The following is a 19,094-nucleotide window of genomic DNA, read 5'->3' as shown; positions in this document are numbered from 1 at the left end:
TCTTCCTTGCCGGACGAGGTGGGCACGACAAAGTGGTGGCCCGTACGGATTCGGTCGACTAGTACTGTATGTCAACTTCTTTTAGAATTACAAATTTTGATTTGGGCCAGAAAAAATAAATTTTTCATACAACATATTCGAGCTCATACTAATTTGCCTGGTCCCATGACTAGTAATAACGCCCTGGTGGATGCTAGTACTCGTAGAGAGTTTATTTTTCATGCTGCTCCGGTTGATCTCGCTAGAGAATTTCATCAAAGGTTTCATGTACCTGCCTTTACTCTTCAACAAAAATTTAAAATCTCTAGAGCTGCAGCTCGTGATGTGGTGTTATGTTGCCAAAATTGTGTTCAATTTCACCACCCTCCTCATGTGGGGATTAACCCTCGTGGTCTGATCCCGCTAAAACTTTGACAGATGGATGTCACACACATATCTCAATTTGGAAATTTAAAATATGCTCATGTTTCTGTTGATACATGTTCTGGTATTATACATGCTACTCTGATGACTGGTGAAAAAGCTCGTAATGCCATTAGCCATTGCTTAGAGGCATGGTCAGCCTGGAGAAAGCCTGATAGTCTCAAGACAGACAACGGGCCTGCCTACACTGCAAAGTCCTTTCAGGCATTTTGCCAGACAGTGCAGGTCAAACATACTACAGGATTGCCATACAATCCCCAAGGTCAAGGAATTGTAGAAAGAGTACATCGTACCTTAAAAGAGCTGATAAAAAAAACAAAAAGAGGGAATTGCCAACAGCCGAACACCAAAAGAACAACTTTCTTTAGCTCTTTTTACTCTAAATTTCTTAATTTTGGATGTGCATGGCCGCTCTGCCGCGGATCGCCATGCTGCTACTACACCTATAACTAATGCAGAAGTAAAGTGGAAGGATGTCTTAACTGATAAATGGTGTGCCCCAGATCCTGTGATCTCGAGATCTAGGGGAGCTGTTTGTGTTTTTCCACAGAATCAAGAAAATCCAATTTGGGTACCTGAGCGCTTGACTCGAAAATTGCCTTCTGCTCTTCCTGAAGATGAAACTACAAACCCTACTATTACTACTGGGAATGGTAATACAGGTTAATTCGATCACCCTGTGGGCTATTGCCAGATCCTGGCCAGTACCCATGCCAGTTCATAGCAATTCTACTATTTTGCCAACCTTTTTCTCTACCTCCTGTTTGCGTGATGTTCCCTGTATAGTGCCAACTGGAGAAATGCCCCAACGGTATGCCGCCACTAACGTTTCTCTGTTGCAAACCTTATGTTTTACCATTAAAGACTCTTCCCTGCCCTATATTTGGCTACGTAGAGCCACATTAGCTAATTGGTTGAATCCTATAAGTGACAGCACAATGAACACCGGGATCATCCTGGCTGCTTTGAGTCAAATTGCCCAGGGAGTCTCTTCACCCAGCGAGGACATGTCAGTCGATAGTTCTGCTGATCTGAACATTACAACACTAATTGTGATGCATAATTGTAGTGTTCCATCATGCCCAGGGCAAGGTAACTATGCACAGAATAGCTCTACCCGTCGTAGAGTCTTACCCGCTTGCCCCTTGCCCCCCCCCCCCCCGCATCAAGAGTTTCCACCTAATTTTACCCCATGTCAGAGTCCATTCCATAGAACAAAACAATTCCTACCGGAATTTGAATTTTCCCCTCCTCTTGGCCATGTACAGTATGATTGGGGGGAGAGAGAATAAGACTGGCAAGCATAATCTCTGGCCTTGGTTTCAGTGGGTGCTGTCCAATGAGCAAGGGGCATATATATCCCTGACCCCCTTTGCTAGGTTGATGGGTGAGAACTTCACGCTGTATAATGTTTCGGCTACCAGAAAAAATGATACCAGGTTGACCAATATTCAATATAATAACCTCTTGGAACATAATACTGACACTAGTACTTCAGTATGTGTTAGATCACCTTTTTTCTTTCTGATAAGCACTAATGTCAGCAATGGTGTTTTAAATTGTAATAGCTCTGATGTAGTCTGCTATTTAGCTGAATGCTGGGATGGCAACAATGACACCACAGTGATGGTCAAGATTCCCTCCTTTGTGCCAATCCCAGTGGAGGCAAACCCAGATAGTTTTCCTATTCTTAATTTGCTGAGAACCAAAAGAGATTTTGGAATTACGGCAGCCATAATTTCAGCCATCGTGCGGTCTGCTGCCGCAGCTACCACAGCTACAATCGCTATGACCAATCAAATACAGACGGCTGAAACTGTCAATCAGATTGTAGAAAGAACTACAGTGGCGCTAGAGATACAAGAAGAATTTAATACTCATTTGGCATCTGGCCTTTTATTAGTCAATCAAAGGATAGATTTAGTTCAAGAACAAAATTGAAACACTGTATCATATGACACAGCTGTCTTGTGTTTCCTCCCTAAGAGGTTTATGCATTACTCCTTTGCAAGCTAACTTTTCTCAGCATTCTCAACAGAACAAAGAAATCTTGAATTATCTGAAAGGAAACTGGTCCATGAAAGCAGAGCAACTATCAAGACAATTACTAATACAGATTGCTGTCCTTAACAGCACTAGGCTGGACCCCATCACAATTGAAGACTTTACCTCATGGATTACCAATGCTTTCTCCTTTTTTAAGGAGTGGGCAGGCATGTTTGCCTGGGGAGCTATTGTCCTCCTGGGATGCGGAATATGTCTCTGGCTTATTGGCCGTTTAAAAAGAGAACATGCCAGACACAAAGCGATTGTTTACCAGGCTATGACCACCATTGACAATGGTGCTTCTCCCAATATATGGCTGGCCTCTTTGAAAGACTAAGAGTTCGCCCTAGATCATTTTTGTCACAGTCATGTGGGGTCATTGTATCCAGGGACGGGCAACTTTCCTCGAGCTCGGACCAACCTAAGACACGGGGCCCGGTGGCGATAGGGTGACCCAACGACGGGTAAGGCCGAGTCATACTCAGGAACGACCTAAGACAGAAGCAATGACAAGATTGACGTGACACCCAGATCTAGACCAGTCATTTTATTAAACAAAAAAGGGGGAGATGTAGGGAGCGGCGTGGCAGCTGTATGATAATGAGGTGAATCTGGTGCCCTCCTAACAACAGTACTGGGCATGCGTGGGGTTTTGTACCTGCCGTCAGTCTGGCTGGGGCGGTACTATGCTAAATGGAAGTTCATGCCGCACCAATCTCTGGAGGACAAGTAGCTGGGATGGCAGTGGGGTGACTCGTGCCCCACCAATCCCTGAAAGAAGATTAGCATACTGTTGTGTATATAAGCCGAGTGGCTTTGCTGCTCGGTGCGGTAACATTTGAAGCTGTAACACTTGGAGCTGTAACACTTAGGGCTGGCTGCCGCCGCCTGCCTGTATCAACAATGAAGGTGTCCTGCAGTAAAGGCTGTTGAGAAGAATCCAACCGTGTTGCGTCTTCCTTGCCGGACGAGGTGGGCGCAACACCGGACAAAGTGAGTTTAGAAGCTTTCACAGTAGCCTTGAGCTCTAAGGAGAGATCTGGACCAGTGTGAGAGAAACTGGCATCTCATTCAGGGGATCCCCTTTGTCTATCTCCTTAGGAACTCAACAAGTCCAAGTGGTCACATGGAGGCCAGCTCGAAACTACATCTCCCAGTTTCCCATGCAGCAGTTGTGGCCGGGTAACTACCTTGGCTCAAGGAAACTACATTTCCCATGCAGCAGTGGTAGCCATATAAGTAGCCATGGCTCAAGGAAACTACATCTCCCAGCCTCCCATGCAGCTAGTGGTGACCTTGTAAACAGTAGGCAGTAGGACCAGAGTGGCATGATGGGTATCTTCTGGGCTAAGTCATCAAACTGTCACACTCCCCCAAGGTCACTTGTCCCTCTTCCCAGGGACAGTGAGGAAGTCTGATATCTTAGTTAAACGGTTTCCATTGCTGTGAAGACCAAGGCAACTCTTATAAGGGGCAACGTTTAATTGAGGCTGGCTCACAGGTTCAGAGGTTCGGTCCATTAACATCATGGCAGGAAGCAATGGCAGCGTTCAGGCACAGTGCTGTAGGAGGAGCTGGGAGTTCTGCATCTTGATCTGACTTAGCCAGGAGAGACTGTCTCCCAGGCAGCTAGGAGGAATGGTCTTAAAGTTCACCCCCACAGTGACACCCTTCCTCCAACAAAGCCACACCTACTCCAACAAGGCCATAGCTCCTAATAGTGCCACTCCCTGGACCAAGAATATTCAAACCACCCCACCAGATAAGAACTGTTTTCTGAATTCCCCATCATGGTGTCCATTGCTAGCATATAGAAACAATGGACTTTTAGACACCAATCTTGAATCTAGCTGGCTGTGTCGGCACATGCCCTCAGCTCCAACACTTTAGGATCAGTTGGGCACAGGAACTGGTGGCCAGCCTGCACAAACCAGCAAACACCTAAAGTCTGAAGTAATCCCCTCTCCCAGTGGCTTGCCAACCTCCACCCAGCTTAGTTTGCTCAGTTTCTTGAGATTTTCTATAGCTGTTCTTCTGGGGAGAGTGGGCTGAGGAATCCTTTCTGATTTGAATCCTCTGGTTTCCTTTCCTTGCTTGGCTCATGGCTGGCAGATCTTGTGCGGCAGACCTGTGGTGACAGCCAGAACCCTGGTCTTGCTCCTGATTTGGGGGGACTCTGAGCGCAGGGAATGGCCTTCAGGAAATGAACCTGGTCCTGCCTTCACTCTGACAGTGAAGCATCTTCCAGAAGATGCCACAAGAGGGAGAAATTGACTGATAGAAGAGGAGGCTCAGGGGTGCAGGAAGTAAACAGAAATTGAATGTGGCACGGGCAGCTGAAATTTTAATTTGATGAAAATTAAAATTTTAATTAAATAAAATTTAATGTGTTGGGATTGGTCTCAATTTCATGTGTTGGAATGGGTCCCCAGTATCACAGTGTTACGGAGCAGTAAGAAGGTCCCGGGCTGATTCAGATGTCAGGCTGAGAGTCCAGCCTCCACATTGGTGAGATGAAATACACCTCTCTACATTATAAGAATTAAGAATATCACTGTTACTATGTGTATACATGATATAGGGGGGTGGCTTATGTATCACAGCAAGTGGGCTCAGCAGTCTGCCTCATGGAATCCCTTCTCCCATCTTTATGTGGGTCAAGGGCTCTCAAACTCAGGAGGTGCAGCTTATGGGGCAGATGTTTTTGCCTGCTGAGACATTTTACTGACCCAAACCTCTGTTGGTTACCATTTGGCCAGCCTGCGGCATTTTGTTACAGTAGCAGAAAACAGAAAGAACTGGGAGAGGGATGGGAAGGCCGGCCGGTGGCATTTCGTTACAGTAGCAGAAAACAGAAAGAACAGGGGTAGGGTTGGGGAGAGGAAGTCACGGACAGGTGAGAATCCTGAGGCAAAGTGCCCAGTATGTTCAGAATCTTCTGATTGGTTCAGAGAAGCAAACATGTATGAAAACCACACCAATTCCAAGTGAGGGCTATGAGCTCCTAAAACAGATTATCCCTCTAGAGGAAGGAGAGTCCACATCGTTTAAGAATATGGCTATGGTAGGTCAACCACATCATGTTCCAGCGGACAGCCCTGCCTCCTGGGATATGGGCACCACAGCCTGGACTTTGTACAAAGAACATGAAATCGGAAGGGAGGAAGAGTGGCTCTAGGAAAAATTAAGAGAAGTAGGCAGTGAATGTGTTCAAAATGCATTGCATGGAATTCTTGAAAATTGATATTAAATATAAAGTATGTATGTAAAATGGTTCGGTCTGGAAGAGTAGAAGGTTTTAAGAAAGTAGATGTAAGCCCCAGGTAGTCGTCATTCAAGAGTAAAACTCTGTGGAGGACTCTGTGTCCTGAGAAGGTGAGTACCTTCTGCTGTCTGCAGCCTCAGAGCCCAGACTTCCCCGTCGCTGAACAGTGGGCAGCACCAGTCACCTGACCCTCTACCTAAGTAGCTGGGAGAACGTTCTAGAAGTTCCAGGTATCTTGTGGACACTCCGAAGGTTCTATGGCAGTTGGAGCCTCTGGAGGAGCAGAGCCATTTCCTTTGGTCACTGGGAAAGGGCTCACTCACTCTTGACAGAAGCACACACTGGTCCGGTGAGCCACTGTGAACCAGCTTAGGGTATTGGGGAAGAGCTGAGGGGTCTTAGCACACAGGGTAGGAAGGAGCCCAGGTTCTGGCCCACAATGGACTCCTGACTTCCCAAGCACTGTCCCTGATCTGTGCTTGGAGCTGGCTTCCACAGCCCCACCCCTTCCTCACTGGCGCTTCCAGGTATCCTCCCCGTAGCTGCCCTTGAGCCAGCCCAGCCCCAAGCCTGACAGTCTGAGGGGCTGGTGGACCCGAGAAGCACTTCATGGGACAGTTTTGTAAACTGCCATCTCCTGGCCGCACACCAGGAAATGGTGCCACTGTAAACCAGAGGGTGTTTCCTTCGACCTCAGTAGTACCATAGACTTAGTAAGACTTGGAGGAGGCCCCCCTTTAAACACTCTCATTCCAGTGCCTACACTTAGTAATGACCTGGGTCTGGGAAGGGTTAGCTCAGCAGTAGCACCCAACAGACATCACTGCATGGCTCCTCCCTCATGATGGAGGTGCCACATTATCTCCCCTAATCCAGAGATGGGCCCAGACTAGACAGGTTTGGCTCAGGAACCGCTCTGAGTTTCTCTCTCCCCCTCCCCCTCCCCCTCCCCCTCCCCCTCCCCCTCCCCCTCCCCCTCCCCGCCTTTCCTCTCTTTGTATAGGGATCTTGTAACCTGCCACAGAGAAGCCCTAGGCTCTAGGGAAGCCTTGGGTCCCTGAACACCACACAGAGCACCTTCAGATGGGGATGGGGCTGAGCCCCAGTTCTGGTGTGGGATGGTGACTTTGAGGACCCGGGTGTGGTAACATCTTAAAAGCTTTGAGCCTTGGCTTTAATCCGAGCCAAAGATTAGGATCTGAGTGCTTCCAAGGTGGCCTATAAAAACTGACATCGGCAGTGGCCAGTTCTGGAACAGGCTGAAAACCACCCACAGGGCCCAGAGGAGCCCAGGTTTTGTGTCTGTGCAGATGCCAGGGCTCGATCCCAGGTTATCCTTGGTTTCTTCTCAGCTGCTCCCATCGCCCCATCCCCCATTCCCATCCCCCTTTCCCTGCCCCACCCCCACACAGATACAGTCATTTCCTCTTCTCTTTTCCCTGTGTCCATTTCTTTTTTTTTTCTTTTTTCTTTTTCTTTTTTTTTTTTTTTTCGGAGCTGGGGACCGAACCCAGGGCCTTGCGGTTGCTAGGCAAGCACTCTACCACTGAGCTAAATCCCCAACCTCCCTGTGTCCATTTCTTATCTTTCCCAGCGTACTCAATTTTATGGTCATAATTACACCGGGGTACCCGGTTAACCTGATGACCCTGCACCAGGATAGGAAAAGGCACCCCTCCCTTGTCAGCAGCCCAACCACTGATAAAGACAGAAAGGCCCATGAACCCCTTACACCGGTGTGGTTAGGTTGGAGAGTCCGTGTGGTTCTGAGAGCCCAGAAACCAGCTGGAACTTGCCTGTTCACTCCACAGAGGACCGCGGTGTAAGAAAAGGTGACAAGAATGCCAGACCCCAGAATTGATTACCTGGAGACAGTGTCTTCTGCTCTCCTCAAGTTCAAGCCAGACAAATGGAGCAAACTGGTCGGAGCCGAGGAGAACATGGCCCTGTTCACGGAATTCTTCGACAAAACTGAAAACCCTGTCCTGGTGATGACACTCAACCCTGCTGGTATAATAATTCCGTGCCTGGGTTTCCCAGAGTCCCTCAAGACCAAAGGAGTTTACTTCATCAGGACGAAGCCGGAGAACATCACCAAGGACAACTACAAGACCCGTCTCATCTACGGGGACATCAGTCCCACCCCCGTAGACCAGTTGATTGCAGTAGTGGAGGAGGTGTGTGTGCCTAGGCTGGCGGGGGCGGGGCTGGGCGGGAGTGGGGCGGGGCCTGGCGGGAGTGGGGCGGGGCCGGGCGGGAGTGGGGCGGGAACTGGAGAGCGGAAGCTTGAGAAGGACTCTGAAGAGCCCAAGGCTTTGCTGTTCCAAAGGGATGCATCTCCCAGGGGCCTCGCCTAAGAGCTGGTTGGAAATACTGGCAGACCCACTCGGGGTGGTGCGGCGGGAGTCTAACAGCATCGTCCCCTTCCCAGCATTAAAGTTGCCCTCTCTCCTCTGGCAGCAGTCTCTGCCGCCTTGCTCTATGTAGCCCCAGGTGTGGGCCATCCAAGGACCGGTTGACAGTTCCCCAATCTCTGAGACTTTGAGCTAGGAAGGGCCAATGGCACGATCTTTTCTACTCCTCTATATATGCTGCTACCATACCTCATACTCACCCTCGGCAGTGCAACAGGTCGAGAATAGCCTCTGGTGGGCCACACTAGCAGGCTAGGTTACATAAACCTCCCAGTCACCATAGAACAAGGACCGGGACTCTGCCCGTGCTTATTCAAAGAGGAATATGAAGGGCCTGGAAGAAGAGAGTGGGAAGCCTGGCAGGCCACAGCCAATTCAGCTGCATCTCTAGTCCCAGATGCTCTTGAAGCTGGAAGCCCAAGGCCCAGGGGTCAGCTGGCCCTCTCCTGATACACCTCTGTCCTGAGCTTAGATGGCCACCTCTCCCAGTTCCCTCCCAGGATGGATTTTTGTGTCCTGATCTCTTCATACAAGGCCCCAAGCCCTACTGAATAGGGCTCAGCCTCCTGGCCTAAATGACCTCATTGCCTCTTTGAAGGCCATGTCGGCCTGAGGAGAGACGGCTCAGCGGACACAGGGCTTGCTGCACAAACAGAAGAGCATGGGTTCCCAGCTCCGACACGAACATGAAAATCTAGGTGTGCCTATGGCATCTTGTAACGACAGCCCTTTGGAGGTAGAGACACGAGGAGCCTGTTGACATGCTGGCCGTCTGGTCCAGTTGATGAATGTTTCAGATCCGGTGACAGGCTTTGCTCCAAAACACAAGGTAGAAGACACATTGACCTGTGACCTCTATGTAGGTTCATGTGTGCATCACACACACACACACACACACACACACACACACACACACACACAAAGGTACAGGTGGTGGAACTATACAGTGACATAACCGAGCCTACCTTAGCCCTTAAACTTCCTGCAAGGAGTGTGGCTCCTGTGCTGTGCTTGTGAGGTGTGGGGAGCTGGCGATAGCTGGCCATCACGGCTCCAGGAACTCCAGCTGCCTCACCTCCATTCTTTCTCATGGTAAAGGGGACTCAGCTCCTCAGAAGAGCAGAGCCCGGCAGAGTCACCGCCCTGTCTCCTTTCAGGTCCTCTACTCTCTGCTAAACCAGAATGAGAACATGGATGGCTGGCCCCGGGTGGTGTCGGAAGACATTGTCAAGCAGGTCCACAGGCTGAAGAACGAGATGTTCGTGATGGGAGGCAAGATCAAGGGGAAAACCCTGCTGCCTATCCCCGAGCACCTGGGGAGCCTGGACGGCACGCTGGAGTCCATGGAGAGGTGGGTGGCAGACGGAGGTGGGAGGGAGCCAAGCTAAATGCAGACGGATTCTATGCCCGACATTCACGAGGTGCTCATGTGTCAGCTGGCACCCGAGGGGGCACCAAATCCACAGCAGAGGACACAACACAGGGGAGTAGATCCTGGGAATCCAAACACCTAGCAGTATCTATGCCGGGGGTTTGGGGACCGCCCACGTCTTCCTCTCCATTTACACATGTGTGTAATTATCGCATGGCTCAAACGGTAATCCCACAGGCTGGCTCTGAGATGCCTCGTTAAGGGGCATGAGGGAGGGATGTTAGACAGGAAGGTGCGAGTCAAGGTAGAGAGGCCTGTGGCATCCAGAGCTGTGTCCATGAATTAGCACCCAACATTGTCCTGTGGTGTGGGTGGTAATGGTGGCAGTGGTGGTCGTGGGGTGGTGGTAGAGGTGGTGATGGTGGCGGTGATGGCAATGGTGGTGGTGGTGGAGGTGGTGATGGTGGTGGTGGTAATGATGGTGGTGATGGTGGTGGTGATGGTGGTGGTGGTGATGGTGGTGGTGGTGGTGATGGTGGTGGTGGTGATGGTGGTGGTGGTGGTAGTGATGGTTGTGGTGGTGGTGGTGGTGATGGTGGTGGTGGTGATGATGGTGGTGGTGGTGATGGTGGTGGTGGTGGTAGTGATGGTTGTGGTGGTGGTGATGCTGGCAGTGATGATGGTGGTGGTGGAGGTGGTGATGGTGGTGGTGGTGGTGATGGTGGTGGTGATGGTTGTGGTGGTGGTGGTGATGGTGGTGGTAGTGGTGATGGTGGTGGTGGTAGTGATGGTTGTGGTGGTGGTGGTGATGCTGGCAGTGATGATGGTGGTGGTGGAGGTGGTGATGGTGGTGGTGGTGGTGATGGTGGTAGTGATGGTTGTGGTAGTGGTGGTGATGGTGGTGGTGATGGTGGTGATGGTGGTGGCATCAGTGGCAGCAGCAGTGGCTGAGGTGGCTCAGAGTTTGTCACTTGTAGGCTGCTGGTGTGGGGCAGGGGGTAGGTGGATTTCCTGAGTGGCTAGGGAATCCATGTGTGTGTGTGTGTGTGTGTGTGTGTGTGTGTGTGTGGTGTGTGTGTGTGGTGTGTGGTGTGTGGTGTGTGTGTGTGTGGTGTGTGGTGTGTGTGTGCGTGTTATGTGTGGTGTGTGTGTGTGTGTGGTGTGTGGTGTGTGTTATGTGTGGTGTGTGTGTGTGTGTCTGTGTGTGTGTTATGTGTGGTGTGTGTGTGTGTGGTGTGTGGTGTGTTATGTGTGGTGTGTGTGTGTGTTATGTGTGGTGTGTGTGTGTGTTATGTGTGGTGTGTGTGTGTGTGTGTGTGTGGTGTGTGGTGTGTTATGTGGTGTGTGGTGTGTTATGTGTGGTGTGTGTGTGTGTGTGTGTGTGTGTGTGTGTGTGTGGCCACAGGAGCCTCATCCTGACCTCACCCTCAACAGGATCCCCTCCTCCCTGGACAATTCGCTCCTACACTCCATCGAGACCATCATCATAGATTGGTCCCATCAAATCCGGGATGTGCTGAGCAAGGATTCGGCTCAGGCCCTGCTGGATGGCCTGCATCCTCTGCCCCGTGTGGAATTTGAGTTCTGGGACGCCCGGCTCATGAACCTGCAGTGCATCCACGAGCAGGTAGGGCCCCCACTCTACCCCGCAGTTGAATCCTCGCTGGCCCACTCCGGCACTGGTCAGCCCAGTGTTGCCCTCCCGTGGATGGGGCCCCGAGATACATTCCTCAGCCCTGGCAGCCCCAGGTCGGGCTCCCTCGCCTGAGGGTTAGACTGAGGGTTGTGGTTCTTTGGCCCTCAGCTAAACAGGCCCAAGGTGAACAAGATAGTTGAGATCCTGGAAAAGGCCAAAAGCTGCTACTGGCCAGCCCTACAGAACGTCTACATGAATGTCACCCAAGGTGAGCCAGACACCATCCACGAAGCTGTGGGGAGGGCTGTGTGGACTGCCTGTCACTTACCCCAGGGAGTTATGTCACCCATGAGCAGTCCCTCAGCCCCTTCCTGGGATGACCCTGAAAGCCCTACAGCCCCCCCCCCATTTCTCAGTGAGCCCCCCCTTCAGCACCGACCCTTGTCCCTTTATGCCAGGGCTAAAGGAAGCCAATGACATTGTCCTGTATCTGAAGCCTCTGCGTATCCTGTTGGAGGAGATGGAGCAGGCAGACTTCACAGTGGTGTGTGGAGAAGGGAAAGCCAACTGGCTGGGGTGGGAGAGGCAGGCACAAGGGATTGTAGAGCCCTTGGTTTCCTTTCAGCACAGACGCCCCCACCCCCACCCCCACCCCCGGAATCCTTTTCTGGAGGCCCAGGGCTAGCTATGGGAAGAGGTGAGTGGGGGACACTGTAATGGAGGCCAGCCCCCTTCAGCAATCTGGGCCGTCTACCCCAGCTCCCCAGTTTCATCGTCAAGGTGCTAAGCACGATCTGTTTCATCTGGGCCACCTCCGAGCACTACAACACACCCTCCAGGGTCATCGTCATCCTTCGGGAGTTCAGCAACCAGATCATCGAGATGGTGACGCATAGCCCCAGCCTGGTCTTCTACCCCATTCTCCACTCCTCCACTCCCCTTATGTCTGGGCCTTCTCAGGCCTTAACCTGGAGCCAAGCCTGGAGTGGCTGGCAAAGTCTTTTCCCAGGGTGCCTTGCTAGCCAGGAGCAAGGAGTAAGGAAGGGGAGGAGGACAGTTGCCCTGAGAACCCCAAAACCCCAGCACTCAGCCAGGTACTCTATGGGGCACTGTATCCAGCTGCCTTCTACCACCCTCAACCCACACTTTCCTTTCCCTTCTTTTCCTCTTCTCAAAAGTACTGTGGGCACAGTCACCAGCACATGCTGAAGGACCTTACCCCAAGCCTCCAAAGCATGTTAAAATCATGCTGGTAGCCTACCCATAGGACCAAGAGAAACACCGCATGTCTCCCATGTCTGGTGACCCCTAATCCACGGTAGCCTGGACAGGAGAGGAACCTCGGGAGGACACTGTGCTGGGATCCTGCCTGGAGGCTGGTTGTGGATGTCTTAGGATGCCTGTCTTTTCCTCTGTCTAGACTAGAACCTACCTGAGCCCAGAGGAGGTGCTGAAGGGCTTGCAGGGTGAGATAGAGGAGGTCCTTGGCGGCATCTCCCAGTCGGTGGGCGTCCTCAAGGAGCTCTTCCACGCCTACGACTTCTGCTGCGCAAACATGAAGCTCTTCTTTAAGGTACCCGCAGACCCGTGGAGCCTCGGTCTCGGCAAGCTGGGCCGTGTCAGGGCCACCCCTGACATGTGGGCAGGTGGACTAGCATAAGCAAGTATGGCCTCCTCTGCCTCATCCTCCTCTCATCCACTCCCTTCTAAAAGGACAGGCCGCCCGTGCCGTGGGAATTCCCTTCATCCCTCGCCTTCTCCCGCATGAATGCCTTCTTCCACCGCGTGCAGACCATTGAGGTAAAATTTGAATCCCGTTCCTTTTCGCTTCCAAGTCCTTCAGAAGAGGCTCCCGGGGAAGAGGCTCCCGGGGCTTCTGGGCTCAGTGGTATCGACTGCCAGCATACATGGGACCTAATCACTGGGAGAAAAAAAAATCCACAATCGTCTCCTAGTTAAAAAAAAAAAAACAAAACCCTAAGTACATGATAAATTCTGCCCTTGAGGCTCCCTCTGTGATTAAACCTGGCAGCTGCTTCTCCCTCAACTCCAGTCTTGTCACCAGACAATACAGTGACCATTGTCGGCAAGCCAGCACCCAAAGGCAGAGTTAGTGCCCAAAGTCAGCACAACGGGAGACTTTGGACATGTGTGGGCATTGTGTGTGTGACCATCGTGTGTGTGAGTGTTGTGTGTATGAGCATCATGTGTGTGAGCATTGTGTGAGCATTGTGTGTATGATTGTGTAAGCATTGTGTGTGTGTGAGCTGAGCATTGTGTGTATGAGCATCATGTGTGTGAGCATTGTGTGTGTGAGCATTGTGTGAGCATCATGTGTATGTATGAGCATTGTGTGCGTGTGTGTGTGTGGGTGGGTGTGGGTGTGAGTGTTGAGTGTGGGAGCATCTTGTGTGTGTGTTGTGGGTGTTGTGTGTGTGTTGTGTGTGTGTGTGTGCACACGCATCCCATGTCAGGTGAAAATCCAAGAAGACATCAAGATGGTGGAGGGGCGGTGGAGGGCTCCAGCTGGGCAAGACAAGCGGTCCTTGGTGTAATGTTCATGTGTGCATGGTGAGCACATGTGTGTGAGCACTCCTGTGCCAGGGTACAGACCAGAAGAAGACATCGATGACCTGCTCTATCTACCATGATCTGCCTTATCCACTTAAGGCAGGATCTCTCCCAACTTGGAGGAAGGTTGACGGCCAGGGAGGTCGAGCCAGCCTCCATCTCTAGCCTCACAGTGTTTGGGTTTCAAACATGTGAGACCTCACCAGATGTTTTTATGCCTAAGAGCATTTTGCCTGCATGTATGTGTATGCACCATATACGCCAGGTGCTCACGAAGCCATAAGAGGACATCAGATCCCCCAGAACAGGCATTAATGATGGCTCTGAGCTGCTATGTGGGTGCTGGAAACCAAACCCAGGTCTATTGTAAAGGCCAATAAGCATTCCTAACCCCCGAGCCATCATCTCTCGTGTGCCCTTACACACATGCCCAGATTTGTATGTAGCTGCTGGGGGTTTGAACTCAAGTCCTCAGGTTTGTGCGTCAGGCACATCCAGCAGCCGAGCCCTCTCCTCGCCCAACCCCCATCTTCCTTTTATGGCTTAGAATCTTTTGCACGAGGTGACTGGTTTTTAACTTCACATGGGAGGCCCTCAACACATTAAAACGAGGACAAGCAGGGGCTGAGACTCAGCCGATGGGGTGCTTACCTCTCGCAGGTGCAGAGCCCCGAGTCTCACCTCTCCAGCAACACTGAGCAGAGTGGCACACTCCCCAGCATGTGGGAAGCAGAGGCAGGGGGACAAGGAGTTCAAGGTGGACTCATCGATTAACACATAGTGGTCAACAGATAGAACATCAACCATTTAGTGAGTTTGAGGCCAGCTTGAGCCGAGACCCTGACTCGAGAGGGTGACAGGAGGAGGGAGGAAGAAGTAATACATCGTGCTCATTGTCCTCACGGTTGGGGACCCCGTTGGGGGAACAGGGATATCACACATGCCAGTATCAGTTGAGGGGATGAGAGTCAAGCCCATAACTTTGGAGTGTGTGTGTCGGGGAAGGAGCACCACACAGAGCACCTCCCACTCAGATGGGGCTGGGGCTGAGCCCCACTTCTGGTGTGGGATGGTGACTTTGAGGACCCAGGTGTGGTAACATCTTAAAAGCTTTGAGTCTTGGCTTCATCCGAGCCAAAGATTACCATGGACCAACAGACGGGCAGGGCTAGGCAGTAGAGTTCCTCGTGGATGTTCCCCAAAACCAGGTGCCAGTGTCCACCATGGAACGGGATTCTCTCAGTATGGACTGCTCTCCAAGGGACAGAGGACCTGAGTCTCAGCCAGAACATGAGAGACCCTGGGACCTCTCTAGCACCTTCCAAACCTGAGGGGGTGGAGGTCAGAGCATCTAGAGGGGCTCTTTGGCCAGCGTGGGGCCTGGCTTCGTTCTCTCTGCCTCCTTCACCCTCCACCCTCCACCCTCCAAGCTCCCACTGTGGATGTGATTCCTTAAGGAGCCGCCCCTCCCCTCATCCTTTTGCTCCTTGTTCTAGAGGTGGCTGTGTAGCACATGGGCACCGAAGAACACAGCCACTCATGGCCCTCACATGCCTCGTGTGCACCCCGCAGTGGCATCCCCGAGTGTGCCGCTCGAGGGCTCTCTCCGGACCCTTGACTTCATCCCTGGACATGAATGGGCTAAGCTGATGATTCTTGCCCCTCCCCTCCCCGTGCTAGGACCTTTACAAAACGGCCATTGAGTTCCTGAAGCTGGAGAAGATTGAGCTGGGAGGCGTGCGGGGCAACATCCTGGGGAACCTGGTGACCCAGATCTACGACGAGGTCTTCGAACTGGTGAAGGTCTTTGCTGAGTGCAAATATGACCCTCTGGACCCCGGAGACTCGGTAAGTCTGGGCAGGGACGGACACCGGCCCAGGGAGTGGGGTGACAGTGGGCGCGGGGTGAGTGGCCGGTCATCCCCTGGGACTTAAGAACTTTAATAGGTTGTCACTGAAAGTGTATAAGCTCCAGTCCCCATGCTGATGCGTGGACAGGATCTGGGTTCAGGGATGGGGAGATGGCAGTGTCGGGGATCCCAACCCCAGATCCACAATCCACCGCTGAGCTGTGCAGCCAGCCCCGTCTCCACTTGGCTTAACCCCCGAGGCCTCCCAGTCTGGTGATGGTTTACTGTAGCTACCTTCTCTACCTCCTCTCCCGTCAGAGCTTTGACGATGACTACAATGACTTTGAGACTAAGATCCAAGACCTGGACAGGAGGCTGGCCACCATCTTCTGCCAAGCCTTTGACGACTGCAATTGCATTGAGTCGTCCGCAAAGGTAGGCGGGCACCGTCCGTCACTGCAGAGCCAGCTCCCTGACCATATATCAGGTCAGTAGGGAACAACCCCTAGTGAAGGCAGTCAGAGGGCACCCCGGGGCAATGGACACCCTTCCATTGTCAGAGCTGGGTTTCCTGACCTCCACTAGAGGCTCAGGAAGGATCCAGGCACCGGATCCCCAAGCTCTCTCTCCAGCAGAGCCGGGGTGCAACCTCTGTTTCTATAGTGGAAATGTAGGGACATTGGGAGCCCTCCGGATGCAGCTGCAGTGATGGATGACATCTGGGATTGCTTAGCTTGGGACTTGAGGTGAAGTCGCAGTGTATGCAAATCATATGCAAATTAATGTCCAGTCTCCTCAACCACCATTTAAGAGTTTTGTTAAAGCAGGAAGGGAGCTTCATCTGGTGTTGCAGGGCAAGGGGAGATACTCTATCTTCCCCATTCCCCACTGCCACAGGTTCCGCTCCCAAGTCAGCCCAAGCAAGTGGCAGCCACAGTCAGGGAACAGGTGTGGCCAGTGGCCAGACATGACTTCCAGGCCAGGTCCCTGGAAGGGTCTGGATGAAACATCTTGCTGTGAGCCTCGCTAACTCTTCAGGCATCTCTATCCACAACATTCCCTCACACACACACCTCAGCAGGAGTTCACTGTCAGGTTGATAACCAAGGTTAATGGTCACATGCACCTCAGGGTAGACTCAGAAATCAAACCAGAGGAGTATCTGGTCCACTGACCAAGGCGTGAAGAAACCACCACACACACGTCCAGGCTCTCGGGCTCCACTCAGGAGCGCTCAAGGGATGCACTGGAGGGAGCTGAGCCACCCACCTTCATGAGGAGTGCCCATGTATCTTGAGCTCTTTTCCCGTGAGAGGCAAGTGGGCCATTGAGCAGTGGAGCCCAGAGTGATAACATTAGCCTATCCCAGGTCTTCTCCCTCACGGCTTTCCAAAAGTCTCCCTTAGTCACTTTCCAAATCCTCACCTTATGACAGGACCTGCTAAGTTAGAGAAACTTAGGGCAGGCTGACCCTTGGGAGTGTCCTCCAGCCATCCCTCTGTGACAAGCAAAACTATCCAGATGCTAGGTCTCCCTGTCATCAACACATCACATGGTACCTGAAAAGTTTCAGAGTATTGCTCATGTGACCTCCTCCTTGCAGAAGATAAAAGTTAGATCCAGAAGAAGAAAAAAAAAAGTCTGTAAGAAAAGAAAGGGAGAGAAACTGGAGAAGAGCAGAGATAAGGGATAAGAGAGGGTCCTAGGTTGGGGATTTAGCTCAGCGATAGAGCGCTTGCCTAGCAAGCGCAAGGCCCTGGGTTCAGTCCCCAGCTCCGAAAAAAAAAAAAAAAAGAGAGGGTCCTAAACTTACTTCCCAACTGTCACATGTCAGTCTCTTAAAGGAAGCAGGGTTGGTGCCTGCCGCCCCTCTGTGTGCGTCCCCTGCAGAAACATACCACTCCTCTCTGCTTTCAGGCAGACTGAAATTTCCCTTCCCTTCCTCAAGGTCATGTTGTAGACTTTTAAAAAAAAATTTATATGTTTATTATATATAAGTACATTGTCGCTGTCCTCAGACACACCAGAAGAGGGCATCAGATCCCATTATAGATGGTTGTGAGCCACCAGGTGGTTGCTGGGAAGTGAACTCAGGACCTCTGGAAGAGCAGTCAATGCTCTTAACTGCTAAGCCATCTCTCCAGCCCCATGTTGTGATCGTGAACGGTCATTTGTAGTAAAGGTCATGTTTTCCAAAGCAAAGCCCTAGGCCAGCCTAAGACCCGCCTAGGCCTGTGAACACCTTAGAGAGGATGATGTTAGGAGAGCGAGGGAGCTCTAGGTGTTTCCTGTGAACTCCAGACGCCTGACAGATTCAGACATTAGGCCACCTCATGCCAGCTCCTTTCTGTGAACAGCCCCTCATTTCTTTTGTGTGTGTGTGTGTGTGTGTGTGTGTGTGTGTGTACGTGTGTGTGTGTGTACAGATATAGGAACGAGCATGCACATATGTGTGCGTGTGTGTGTGTGTGTGTGTGTGCATGTGCGTGCACGGTGCACACACTCGCATGCACGTTTGCCAAGTACCTTGCCCAGTTAGCCACCTTCACACCCTGAGGGCATTATGAGCACAGCCATTCCCCTCTGGTTGTCAGAGGCCCCCCAGACCTGGATGTAGCCTGGGGCCATTTGCCCACGGCTGAGTCAGGAACTGCTCACAGCCCCTCTTTTCTATGGTCTGGAATAAATTCTGACTTAGCTCTCTCTGCCCGTTTTTGAGTTGGTGCCTGCACATAAGGCAGCATGAGATCACACAAGCCACACAGAGAAAGACTCCAGCAGAGTTTCCGTTTCAACAAGACTCAAGTCTCCTCAGTCCTGAAGTTTGTCCACACTCATTACCCCCAAATCACCCCACGCTGGGGCCAGTGCCGGGGATAGGGCTAGAAGCCGCAGGGACCCTGGCTACAGCACGTCTCCTCTCCGTGTTCCCACAGCTCCTGTACATGTGCGGGGGCCTCCTGGAACGACCCCTGATTCTTGTGGAGGTGGTACCCAGGTACTCGGTCATGCTGGAGATGTTCAACACTGAGCTGGACAACGCCAAGCTCATGTACGATGCCCAGATGGCGGCCTCCGAAGACGGCCAGATACCACCCATCCACAAAAACATGCCCCCTGTGGCTGGGCAGCTCAAGTGGAGCCTGGAGCTGCAGGAGAGGCTGGAGGTGTCCATGAAGTACTTGAAGCACATCGACCATCCGTGAGTCCCAGGCCAGGCTGGGAAGGGCCCAGGTACCCCATGCATCCTTGGCTGCAGGGAAGGAGCTGGTTCCACATGTGTCTCCCTTCTCCTAGCCTCATGGATATAGTCCAAGTCCGTCTGATTGGGAGCAAAGAGGCTATCCACCATGCTCACTAGAGTAAAGGAGTCACTGGGCAGGGTTTCCTCTGTGGAGGGGGAGGGCACTCCGCAGCAAACTCAGGGACACCTCGGGTGTGCAGATAGAGGATGCTGCTGGGAAAGTAGGCAGTCTGTGGGAGCCAGGGGTCATGCTGGCTTTACTGTATTCTAGTC

At 51.9% G+C, this 19,094-nt stretch overlaps 1 protein-coding gene across 2 annotated transcripts in view; it reads left to right on the top strand.

Annotated features, from left to right (window-relative positions):
• The first annotated feature begins 6,032 nt into the window (after nucleotides 1-6,032).
• The window catches only part of Dnah17 (dynein, axonemal, heavy chain 17), a 114,560-nt gene continuing 101,498 nt past the window's right edge, over nucleotides 6,033-19,094 (top strand). Inside the window, 12 exon segments of one of the 2 annotated variants that reach the window (NM_001447228.1) lie at nucleotides 6,033-6,083; nucleotides 7,546-7,911; nucleotides 9,306-9,499; nucleotides 10,955-11,147; nucleotides 11,325-11,424; nucleotides 11,615-11,700; nucleotides 11,916-12,041; nucleotides 12,577-12,729; nucleotides 12,870-12,956; nucleotides 15,408-15,575; nucleotides 15,896-16,012; nucleotides 18,514-18,779. In NM_001447228.1, the coding sequence (NP_001434157.1) occupies nucleotides 7,576-7,911; nucleotides 9,306-9,499; nucleotides 10,955-11,147; nucleotides 11,325-11,424; nucleotides 11,615-11,700; nucleotides 11,916-12,041; nucleotides 12,577-12,729; nucleotides 12,870-12,956; nucleotides 15,408-15,575; nucleotides 15,896-16,012; nucleotides 18,514-18,779 (1,826 nt within the window). In that variant the 5' untranslated portion in view covers nucleotides 6,033-6,083; nucleotides 7,546-7,575. 2 annotated transcript variants of the gene reach the window in all.

The sequence above is a fragment of the Rattus norvegicus genome, chromosome 10 (assembly GCF_021556685.1).
Source record: "Rattus norvegicus strain SHRSP/BbbUtx chromosome 10, alternate assembly SHRSP_T2T, whole genome shotgun sequence".
NCBI lineage: Eukaryota > Metazoa > Chordata > Mammalia > Rodentia > Muridae > Rattus > Rattus norvegicus.
The sequence above is the reverse complement of the archived record's forward strand: the minus strand, read 5'-3'. Positions and strand labels throughout refer to the sequence as shown.